The sequence below is a fragment of the Tupaia chinensis genome, unplaced genomic scaffold (assembly GCF_000334495.1).
Source record: "Tupaia chinensis unplaced genomic scaffold, TupChi_1.0 Scaffold147123_1, whole genome shotgun sequence".
Classification (NCBI taxonomy): Eukaryota; Metazoa; Chordata; class Mammalia; order Scandentia; family Tupaiidae; genus Tupaia; species Tupaia belangeri.
Window position 1 is genome coordinate 426,182 of NW_006206975.1, and position 12,819 is coordinate 439,000.

Sequence of the window (12,819 nt, forward strand, 5' to 3'; positions counted from 1 at the left end):
AGAGCAAATACATTCAATTCAGTCTGGTGTCTATTCCCTTATTAACAAGATGAATACAAAAGGCTGTTTACTTCAGCAGAAAATGATTATAAAGACTTAAGTCTAAGGGTCCACCTTTGGTCAAGCAATTGTGGTGCAGTAATACTATTTACCACAGTGCTGGAGGCCACATGGCAACTGCAGTTCTGATCCCAGGTGACCCTTAAAAACATGCTGGGCATGTGCATGATCCTGAAGAATTAGAGGGCTGGGACCAGCTATTAGTGTAATGGCTATGTCACTGGACTCCCATGTAGTCGCTGTGGTTTGAGTCCTGGACCCGATGGCTTAAACTCACACCAGGCGTGTGTGCCCAAGATCCTGAGAGGAGAATGGAGGAGAAGGGATTGCGGCATGGCCACCCCCCCAGGGGGTGATTTCTCGCTTTCTGTTTCTCTGTCTTTCTGGTAAGCGCACACATCCTATAGAAAAACCTCTCCAAAAAAAAAAATTATAGGACTGAGGAAAAGGAACTGCAGTGTGACAACACCTTGCCAAGGGTGCTTTCTCTTTACCTCCCCCTCCCCAACACCACCCAGATACGTGTACACATCTTTTCTGTTTATTTATTTATTTAAGAGAGAGATCCGCTATATGGCACATGCGCACACCAGAGAGACAGAAAGAAATCATCCCCTAAGGGGATGGCCACACCATAATCCCTTCTCTTCCATTCTCCTCTTGGGATTTTGGGCACACACACACACACACACATACCCAGTGTGAGTTTCAAGCCACTGGATCTGAACTCAAACCACGGTCTGCCATGTGGGACCCCAGTAATTTAACCATTATGCCTATTATGACATCTGCTGGTCCCATACAAACTTTTCTATCATTTAAAAAAGAAAAAATCTGCCTTCAAGCTATATTACAGTAACACTTTTGTGTCCTGTGTCTGTTTCCTCAGATAAAAAAAAAAAGTGAGAAAAAAAATCTTTGCTAACATCCAATGGGTCTAGGACAAAATAAAAGTTCGAGTGATTTTTTTCATTTTCTTTTCTATTTTGGCTTGCTGTAGGACACGTGTGCAGAGGAAGAGAGAAGAATCACCCCCCAGGGGTTATACCATGCTGCGATCCCTTCTCCTACACTTTCCTCTAGGGATTTTGGCTACAAACACACACCTGGCACGGTTTTCAAGCCGCTGCACTCAACCGGCCACTCAGGATCCAACTACCTTAACCTTCATGCCACGTGCTGGCCCAAAGTTCAAACAATCTGAAAATGAAAACTTTCTGAAAGTATTTGGATTGGATAGGAAAAGAAAATATTCTAGAGGGACCAGGAAGTGGTGTGATCATTAAAGTGCTGGACACTACCACATGGCCAATCTTGGTTCAATTCCCAGAACTGGTGGGTTGCTTTCTCACTTTCTCTCTCTCTGTGGTCAAATTTAAATAAATGAATGAATGAATAAAATTAAATAATTCTTTAAAAATATTCTAGATAACCGAAAGTTGTCATGTAAATACCATATGGTTTCAATATTTAAAATGTTTTTAATTGTTTAAAATTTATTTCTCCATGAGTGAGAGAGAAAGACAGACAAACTCAGAGAGAGAAAGGAAGGCACCGTAGCTCAACAGGGTCTTTATGCCACAATCTATCTCCAATTTCAGCTAGCCTGGATCATAGGCATGTACAGGTATGCCCAACATACACAAGGAGGCCTTGGCATGAAAACCTGGTAAAGGACCTTCCCATGTGGGTCCAGCTGAGTTCAAACTGCACCACCATCTGGCCCCTCAATACATTATTATTATTATTTTTGAAAAAGATTCTGAACTCTTACTACATTTTCTTCTTCAGATTTTTGCCACAGAGTGTATGCGCTCACTGGCAAGAGAGGCAGAGAGAGAAAGAAAAGGAAAATGAGAAATCATCCCCCCAGGGGGAATAGCCATGTCACAATCCCTTCTCCTCCATTCTTCTCTCAGGATTTTGAGTATGCACCCATAAGTGCCCAGTGTGTTTTTCAAGCCAGTGGGTCAAGGATTCAAACCACAGAGTCAGTCATGTGGGATCCAGCTCCTTAACTACCATGTCGCCTGCTGGTGCAATACAGTATTTTTTAAAAGCTTTAAGGAGATAGCTTTAATAATGCACACACCACACAATTCACCCATTTAAAGTGTACAGTTTAAAATATTTTGGAAAATTCATAGCTATGTACAAGAATCACTACATTCAATTTTAGGACATTTTCATCACTTCAAACAGAAACCCATACCCATGAGCTGTAACCCCTCTCTCCCCCATCTTCCAGTCCCTAAGCAACCACCAATCTACCTTCTATCTCTATAGATTTCCCCATTTTTGACATTTCCTATGAATGGTATTATATATGTGGTATTTTGTTACTGGCTTCTTTCACTTAGCACGATCTTTTTGAGGTTCATCCAAATGCATTCCTTTATGGCTAAGAAACATTCTATTTCATTTCAATGCTTTTAAAGAAAAGTTTTTCTTTATTTTTAATATATACTATTAAAGTATATTTATTCCTCCCATAAGGAAAGGGAGTGAAAGAATGAGCAAGAGAAAGGGATTGGGGGATATCCCCAACCGAGTCCTCAAGTCTTGATACGCTCCCAGTCACCTAGGTCAGTGGCATGCATGTGTTTCCAGTGTGGGAGCCTTGAGTCATAAACCCCAGAACTATGCATGTGGGCTCAATGTCATAAAGAGATATGGTACTGCTGTACCACGAGCTGGTACCTAAAGGAAATTCTTTGGGTAACATATAAACAAACTACCATTTTTTAGTAAGCTGGCTATAACATATAACTTAAGGAATTCTTGTTCAATTATGATAATTAGTCCTATTAAAGATGACAGGCTAAAGAATTCAGGGCTACATCATAAGGGAACCCAATTTTTAGAAGTTACTTTCTGATAATAGTTTTTTTTTTTTTTTGGAGAGCTTTTCGCTATAGGGCGTGTGCACTCGCCAGACAGACAGAGACAGAGAGATAGAAAGTGAGAAATCACCCCCCAGGGGGGATGGTCACACCACAATCCCTTCTCTTCCATGCTCCTCTCGGGATCTTGGGCACGCACACGCGCCCGGTGTGAGTTTTAAGCCACCGGGTCCGGGACATGAACTGCGGTTGACTACCTGGGAGTCCAGCGACATAGCCATTACGCTAACTGCTGGTTCCCACTTTCTGATAATAGTTTTCACTAGAAATATGCCTTCTTCCAAAAAAAGAAAACTACAAAACATACAGCTAAAGGAACTCTCACACAGTATCAGCCAGATGTCTTCCACAAAATTAACTTTCCCTGGTCACTAAAAACTTATTCACTATCTCTACTTTAAACTTTTCATTGAAAGAAACAACTTCATTTTGCATTATTTTTAGTTTGCTTCAACTATCATACCTACTTACTTTAAAACATTTAGCATGTTGTTGTTGTTATTATTATTATTGTTAAGGTTTTTGCCATAACAATACAAGTGCAGTTTCAGAAGGAAAAATAACATGCTCATTTCCAGCTTGAAGCTTCACTACCTAATGCCCATTGACCCAGCAGCTTGAAAAACACATTTTGTGTGTGTGTGTGTGTGTGTGTGTGTGTGTGTGCCCAAAATCCCTAGATAAGAACAGGGGAGAAGGAACTGTGATGTGGCCATCCCCTCTGGAGGTGGGAGGGATTTCTCACTTTCCCTCTTTTTTTCCAGTGAGCACACATGCCCTATGGCAAAAAATCTAAAAAGAAAAGGACAAATACTCTATGGTGCTACTTACATCATGTTCCCAGAGTAGTCAAATTCCTATAGACAAAAAGTAGTAGTCGACAAAGAATGGGATGTAGAAAAATAAAGAGTCACAGCCTAATGGGTATAGAATTTCAGTTTTGCAAAATAAAGAGTTCTGTGGATGGAAGGTAGTGCTGGTAGCACAATTATGTGAATATACTTAATGTCAATGAACTGTATACCTCAAAATGGTTAGTGAAGACATCAAATTTTCAGTCAACTGTATTTTATTACAATTTACTAAAAAGAACTATGTCCCTTCTACCTTTCCAACTAACACAACAGAACTCAAACTAAGTCTATTACAAACTTAATAGAAAAACACCTGCCAAAGTGTTTCCAAAATCAATCACAAAATAGATGAAGCAGCTTCCCCCATACAAGTATAAACAGACTTCCATCACTATTATTACCTTGACTTCCTTGCTGGGCCTGGACTATAGGGACTTAGTAATCAAAGGAGGTCATGCAAGCCCACTTCTACAGATTCCTTAAGCTATTCAGTAGGCTCCAAACAAATTATATTTGGTGAAGGTTAAAGAGTGAATTCTTCAAATGCTAATAGTAACTAAGAGAAGAAATAATGATCTGCTAGTAAAAAAAAAAAAAAAAGAAGGAAAAATTACAGTTGCAATAAAGTGCCTGGGAGTCAAAACAGACAGATTACCTCTTCCATTGTTTCCTCAATCTGGGCAGAAACAGGTTCAGGGGATCTGAGACCAACAGGAACAAATACTGGGGCTTTGTTTACTTCTTCTGGGGCAAGATGATAGCTTTCTTCATAGTCTGACTCAAAATCTTCAGTATCGTCTTCATCTTCTTCCTGGGAAGCCCGAAGAGTCACCAGCACGGGCTTGGATGCTTTAGATTCTTTCTTACTGGTCTTACTCCGAATTCGTTTTGACCCACGACCTCTGGTGACATTTGGTTTGATCTTTCTACGCACTCTCCTTTCAGCACGACCTGTCTCATATTCAGAGGCAGAAGACATAGTTGTTCTTCGATCCAGAGCAATTTTAGAGGACTGTGGTTCTTTTAACAGCTGTGGACAGCTAGATGTTTAACGGAGATAACAATATGGTCAAAAATGCACAAAGGTAATTTTAATAAACAAACTTTTATAGTAAAATTGCAGTTCTAGCCATTAAAATTAAAATTCCCATCATTCTTTCAGAAACTTAAATGATAAACATAAGAAAGGAATGAAATATTACTTAGTTTCTCATTCTAAGTTAATTCTTAGTTATCTACCCCTAAAATTATTCTTAGATTTTAACCATAGAGCACAGGTGCTTGACAGAGAGAGAGAGAGGGAAGATGAGTAATTACTCTCAAGGGGGGACTTTAAATTCTGGCCCATTTTTTCCCTGTGACATGGGAGTGGAAACAAAATAAATACAAAATGAAAATTATTAGAAGACAAAGAGACAAATAAATACAGAAAAAGGAATCAAAAAGTGATACTGGTAGGCAGGCAGGTGGCACAGAGGTTAAGGTGCTCAATCTTACAAGGCTGGCTGTGTGTTTCAAGTCCTGGACCTGGTAGCTTGAAAATCATGCCGGGCATATTTGTGCATATACCCTAAGATCCCAAGAGGAGACTGGAGAAGAGACTGAGGCATTTTTATCCCTTTTTAGGAAGGTGAATTCTCACTCTCTCTCTGTCTCTCTCTGATAAATACATCCACAAACAAACAAATAAATGCTACCAAGTAGAGTGGTGGTTAAGGCACTAGATTCACATGGCCATCTCTGCAGTACGAGTCCTAGAAGTGGTAGCTTAAAAAACACACTGGGCATATGTGCATGTATGCCCAAAATACCAAGAGGAGAATGGACTAGAAGAGATTGTGGCATGGCCATTCACCCTTTGGGGTGATTTCTCACTTTCCCTCTCTCTGAGTTTCTGGCAAGCTCATGTGCTCTAAGGTAAAAACCTAAAAATAAATGCATAAATAAAGTTATACTAGTTTATTCTCCTAGGCAAACCGACTATAAGAGTGAGAGGGAGGGGACCAGCAGATGGCATAATGGTTATGTTGCTGGACTCCCACATAGTTGACCACAGTTCTAGTCCTGGACCCAGTGGCTTAAAAACTCACACCCAGGGGAACCAGCAGTTAGCGTAATGGCTATATCGCTGGACTCCCACATAGTCGACCACGGTTCGCGTCTCGGACCCGGTAGCTTAAAACCCACGCCAGGTGCATGTGCGTGTGTGCCCAAGATCCCAAGAGGAGAATGGAGGAGAAGGGATTGCGGCGTGGCCATCCCCTCTGGGGGGTGATTTCTCGCTTTCTGTCTGTCTGTCTGTCTCTGTCTGTCTGGCGAGCGCACGCGCCCTATAGTGAAAAACCTCTCAAAACAAACAAACAAACAAACAAAAACTCACGCCCAGCATGTGTGCGTGCATGCCCAAGATCTCGGGAGACAATGGGGGAGAACAAACTGCAGCTTGGCCATCCCTCCTGGAGGGTGATTTCTCACTTTCTATCTGTCTTTTTCTCTCTCCAGCAAGCACACATGCCCTAATAGTAAAACAATCTCTCTTAGAAAAAACAAAGGGTGGGGGAAGCAAAAAAAAAAAAAATCCATCAAAGCACATTATTTTTAGAACTTAGATTACTAGGTGTTGACAGGTGGCGCAGTGGTTAAGGATGCTGGACTCCCACATGGCCCACCACAGTTCAAGTCCCAGACCTGGTGGCTTTCTCTCTCTCTCTCACACTCACTCTATCTCTCTCTAATCAAATTATAAATAAATAAAAGTTAAATAAAATCATTCTTTAAAAAAAAAACTTGAATTACTTTCTACTTTGTGACTCTGTATGAATACCTTAATTATTTAGGTAATACATGCTACTCTTTACTGATGCTTCTGCTTATGTCTAACAAACTTAACATAGAAAATTTTCAACCTTTTGGAGAAGAAAAATCTTCCTAGCTAGATGATCAGAAAAAAAAAAAAAAAAAAAAAAAAAAAAAACAACAACTAATAAGTAAGTCAAAGTGAAAAGGAAACATATCTATCAATAAAAACCAACCTCCATGTGTATTTGCATTAATAAGCCCTCTTACTGTTCTATGTCAGTTAAGTTAAGATAGTACATTCATAAAGAATAAGTGACTTTTACTTTCTATTCTGAAAGTATTGTTAAATAAAACATTACCTTGTTGGTTTACTGAGATGCTGTTCTTCAACCACTGAAGAAACAGACTGATCTCTTACAGGTTCATCGCTAACACTGCCCGATGACACAACTTCTAATGGAGCATCTTTTTTGGCCAAGACAGACTCTCTTGAACCTATACAATCTTTTCTTGCTGAAATCTCCACAGAAGTTCGAAGCTCAGACTTTTCCTAATATTTAAGAAGAAACAGGTAATATTATCATAGAGACAATCTCTGTATTAATTTGGTTTGGTTGTTTGGCCTAAACCTCTATGCTCATACATGTACACTACTGATTAGTTTCTAAATTTTCATGATACTAGACATTCACTTTTCATACAAATAGTTTCAATACAGAAGTCAAAACTGTATTTTACTAATGCTCTCCTTCATAATATTGACCAAAAACATTTTTCTTTGCCAAACTTACTTTTAAAAGCAGTTGAGTGTCAGAATGTCCTTGCTGTAGCAAATTATCTTCTGGCTTGCTTGCCTCATTTTGATCTGTTGTGCTTTTTCCTATACCTGGTTCATTTTTCTTACAATGTGCTCTTCCCAAATTTGGCTTAGGCTTCTGGAATTTTCTTCTTATCAATTGTGCTGGACTAGGAGTATTTGGTTTATTTTCACATCTGGAATGAAGTACAAATCATGAAAAGGGATAAAAGTCAGAAATTGTTATTGATGTAACAGCTGTTAAATCAAACAATTTAAGATATAATTTAAAGGCCAGAAGGTGGCATGATGATTATGGTGTGGGACTCTCACATGGCCAACGACAGTTTAAGTCCCAGACCTGATGGCTTGAACCTCATGCCGGGCATGTGTGACCAAAATCCCGAGAGGAGAATGAGGAGAAGGAATTGCAGTATGGCCAACCCCAATGGAGGGTGATTTCTCACTTTCTCTTTGACCTGCTGGGGCATGCACACAGTCTATAGCAAAATATCTCTCAAAAAAAAAACCAAAAAAACATATGTATATAAAATTTAAGATATAGATTTAAGATATAAGCCAATTTTGTGCTCATAGGATATGTAAATCAGCTATAAAATCAATCATGCATAATGAAACACACATTGTTGATATGAAAGAAAAACATGTTTTCATTCACTTCCATTTTCTGTATAACCTAAAGAATAGTTTTATAATATTAATCTTTTTTTTTTTTGAAAGAGATTTTTGCTATAGGGTATATATGCTTGCTGGAAAGACAGACAGCAAGAAATCACCCCAAGGGGTGATAGCCACATCACAATCCCTTCTCCTTTACTCTCCTCTCAGGATTTTGGGCATGCATATACACATGTGCTGAGCATGACGTTCAGGTTGCTGGGTCTAGGACTCAAACCGTGATCAGACATGTCATAGTCCAGTGCCTTAATCACCATGCCACCTACTGGCCCCAATATTAACCTTTTGCTTTCATTTTTTGATTCTGATGTGTACTTCATGCTACTTTAAGTAACTTTCTGAGAAATAATACCCCAACATGATAGTAGCTGGAGATCATAACTGCACTTAAACTAATTCCTTCAGCTGAGCTCCAAAGCATGAACAAATTATACGATGGTCATTATGACTGTGGTCTGTCTGGGTTAAGGACAAATTTGAGGCCTAGAGTCTATTCTCCCAGCACATGCCTGAAAGCGCTTAGGAAAGGGTTTATCAACAGCCAATGTTATTAGGTTCTCAATATAATGCACTTGTATCTGCCAAATCAGACAAAAACAAGGTTTTAGCATACAACAGATAAATACAACTCCCAAGGAAACTCAAATAACTATCTTAAGGCTTCCTGTAAAATATTCTAAAAACTGACAAGGATCTGAATTAGGGAGTTTAAAAACGAATATAAACCTGAATATAAACAATGACTAGGCATATTAAGTATCTATTATGAGTTCTCTGAAAGATTTGTATTAAAAATTAATCTTGGAGAGGGACCAGCAGATGACATAATGGTTATATCTCTAGACTCCCATGTAGTTGACCACAGTTCAAGTCAAGGACTCAGCAGCTTAAAGCTTATGCTGGGCACATACGCATGTGTGCCCAAAATCCTGAGAGGTGAATGGAGGGGAAGAGATTGCAATGTGGCCATCCCACTTGGGGGATGACTTGTCACTTTCTGTCTGTCTCTCTCTCTCCCCAGAGAGCGCACGCATCCTATCCTATAGTAAAAATCTCTCTTAAAAAAAATAATAAACTTGATGAGGCCAGCAGGGGGCATAGTGCTTAAGAAGCTGGACTCCCACATGGTCAACTGCGGTATGAGTTCCAGACCCAGTAGCTTGAAAATCACACACATCATCATACTGAGTGTGTGTGTATGTATGCCAAAAATCCCAAGAGGAGAATGGAGAAGGGACTGAGCATAGCCATCCCCCACAGGGAGCAACATTTTATCTTCCCTCTCACTGTCTGTCTGTCTCTGTCTGTCTGTCTGTCTGTCTCTCTCTCTCTCTCTAGCAAGTACATGTACCTTATGGCAAAAAAGGAAAAAAATGAATGTATGAAAAAATCGCTTTCAGGTACCAGCAGGTGACATGGTGGTTAAGGTGCTGACTCCCACATGGCTGACAGCAGTTCAAGTCTTCAAGTCCTAAACCTGACAGCTTGCTTTCTCACTTTCCCTTTCTTTCCCTCTCTGGTCAAATTAAAAAATAAAAATAACAAATAAAATTTAAAATTCCTTAAAAAAAAAAAAGTAATTAAAAAAAAGAAAACACTTTCGAGCAAGAGAAAAAAATTTGCTGGGTTCATGTGCACATATGCTCAAAATCCCGAAAGGAGAATGAAGGAGAATGGATTGCGGCATGGCCATGCCCCTTTGGAAGTAATGTATCACTTTCTCTTTCTCTGTCCCTCTCAGGCAAATGCGCATGCACCAAAACAAAAACCTAAAATAATAATAATAGTAACAGTATTAAAAATTAATCTTGGGGGACCAGCAGATGCTATAATGGTTACATTGCTGGACTTCCACATAGTCAACTGCAATTCGAGTCCCAGACCCAGTGGCTTAAAACTCACATCAGATGTGTGTGTGCCCAAGATCCTGAGAGAAGAATGGAGGAGAAGGGATTGTGGTGTGCCATTCCCCCAAGGAGTGATTTCCCACTTTCTCTCTGTCTCTCTGGCCAGAGCACAGGCCCTTTAGCAAAAAAAATAAAGAATAACCTTGGGTCAGTTCATAGTCTAGTGGTTAAGGGAACAGATCCCACATGGCCAATAGTATAGGATTCAAATCCTGGTCCTGGCAGCTCGAAAACACATAGGGCACATGTGCATATATACCTAAAACCCCAATAGGATGGAAGATAAGGAATTATGGTGTGACTGCACCCCATCTCCCTCTCTCTCCCCAGAAAAAGCATGTAGTCTTGGGGAAAAACAAACAAACAAAAACAAAACACCTAATCATGGCCTAAACCAGCAGGGCCGTTGACAGCAGATTCAACTGTGGTATGAGAAGCCACATGGCCCACCATGGGTTTGGATTCCTGGACTGGTTTTAAAAAATGCCAGATACATGTATGTGTGCCCAAGATCCTGACAAGCTAGAGGAGGATGGTGTGTGATGAGAATGTGCCCGGGTGCTTCTCTCTAGGATGCACACATGTGCTCTCTATTATAAAAAAAAAAAAAAAAAAAAAAAAAAAAAATCTAATAAAGTAATATTTTCAAATAAATTACCAAGAAGAAAAAGTTATCAGTACATTTCCAAATATATCAAATCCACTATGTTCTTCTAGCAGTGAAACACCAAGGAAGTTCACTAAGTTCTAATGAAGTTATGATGCTGGCTAATATAATCCAGCATATGAGACCAGCAGTTAGCATAATGGCTATGTCATTGGACTCCCATGAAGTTGACTGAGGTTTGAATCCTGGACCCGGTGGCTTAAACTCATGCTGGGCGCATATGCATGCATGCCCAAGATCCAGAGAGGAGAATGGAGGAGAAGAGATTGCGGCATGGCCGTCCCCCCTGGAGGGTGATTTCTCACTTTCTATCTCTCTGTCTCTCTCTTTCTGGTGAGAGCACGTTTCCTATAGCAAAAAACTCTCAAAACAAACAAACAAACAAACAAACAAAAAACAACCTAAAAGAATCCAGTGTAATGTATATGAGAAAACAAATTATATTTAACTTAACTATAAGCTATTTATAATCAAGTATGATTGTATATACCTAAGTCCAATGTGTTCCTGAGATCAAAATGCTGAATGTAAGAATAAGCTAGGGCCAGCTCCATAGTACAACTGTTAAGGGATCCAGATCCCACATGGCCGACTGGAGAATACCAGACCCAATGGCTTGAAAAACACACTGGGGATGTATGCCAAATCCTAACAGGAAGGAGGAACTGGAGAAAAAGGATTGCAGCATGACCAAGCCCAATGGGAGGGAGCTTTCTCCTTCTCCATTTCTCTTTTCTTCTCTCTTTGGTAAGCACAGGAACCCTTTGGCAATTAAAAAAAAAAGCGCTAATTTTAAAAAACTAGACAAAGATACTCTCTGTCATGGTAAAAGCTGGAATAAACTTAACAAACTACGAAAGACTGAACAAACAAACAAAGGAGGGGGATCAGCACGTGGTACAGAGGTTAAGGCAGCTGGAACCCATTCAGCCGACTGCATAATCTGAGTACCAGATCCAGCCCTTTGAAAAACATGTTGGGTGCTTGTGTGTGTATGCCCAAAATCCCGAGAAAAGAATGGAGAAGGGATTGCTGTGTGGCCATCCCCACAAAAAAAAAAAAAACTGGTAATTTTTTGAGAATGACTTCTCACAATCTCTCTCTCCTGTAAGTGCACATACCCTGTCAGCGACACCACCCCCTCCCCCCCCAAAAAAAATTGGTAGTAATGGATTTTGATACAGGAAGTTTAAAAATTAGATTTCTCATTAAGAAACACAAAGATAGGACCAGCAGGTGGCGTGGTTGTTAAGGCACTGGACCCTTCACATGGCAGACCATGGTTCAAGTCCCAGACCAGGAGGCCTGAATACACCGAGCACATTGTGCGTGTGTGCCCAAAACCCCAGAAGGAGATTGAATGAGTAGGGACTGTGGCATGGTCACCCACCCTGGGAGGTAATCTCTCACTTTCCCTCTCACCATCTCTTTTTATCGGGTGCACACACCCTATGACAAAACCTTAGAAAGAAAGAAAGGAAAGGAAAGGAAAAAAAGAAAAGAAAAGAAAGAAAATTGAAGACGGACGTTTCTTTCAGAAAAGAAAACACTGTCTATAGAACTAGGAATCTATTACTCCAAAAGCAGTAAATCATGAAAATTTAAGTTTAAAATCTAAACAGCTAATGTTACTTTTAATAAATTATTTAAGTCCTCTAGCTCTATGCAATCAATTACAAATTACTACATTACAAGGGGCTAACCTCACAGATCACTAGTGTTAAAGGCTCCCTTGGAGTAAGAATTAAAATCATTGCAATGGTCCTACATATTCTAACCTTTTCCACCCTCAGTCTTCACCTCTTGTACATCTACTACTCTTCCTCTTTTTCATTCTATTCCACATTGGCATCTTTACTGTTCCTCAAGCATGCCAGGCATATTCTTGCCTTAGTGCTTTTGAATTACTGATTCCTCTTCCCGAGGATATTCCCCTTGACTTGCTCCCCTACTTCTTTCAGGTATTCTCTCCAGTGGTATACCTTCAATGAAGCATTCTCTGGTCACCACTAATGAAAAAAGGAATCCCTAATCATGATATTCCCTACCTCACCCCCATTTTATTTTTTTCTACCTCTTTCTCTTTTTTTCTTGTAGAGTTTTTTTTTTTTTTTTTTTGCTATAGGACGTGTGC

At 39.8% G+C, this 12,819-nt stretch overlaps 1 protein-coding gene across 6 annotated transcripts in view; it reads right to left on the minus strand.

Moving 5' to 3' along the window:
* BDP1 (BDP1 general transcription factor IIIB subunit) overlaps window positions 1–12,819 on the minus strand; it is a 128,934-nt gene that overhangs the window by 45,507 nt on the left and 70,608 nt on the right. For all 6 annotated transcript variants that reach the window (XM_006169506.3, XM_014584556.2, XM_006169507.3 and 3 more), the window contains 3 exons: window positions 7,408–7,609; window positions 6,976–7,166; window positions 4,473–4,857 (listed from right to left, as the gene is read on the minus strand). In XM_006169506.3, coding sequence (XP_006169568.1) covers window positions 4,473–4,857; window positions 6,976–7,166; window positions 7,408–7,609 — 778 coding nt within the window. The remainder of the gene's footprint in view (window positions 1–4,472; window positions 4,858–6,975; window positions 7,167–7,407; window positions 7,610–12,819) is intronic.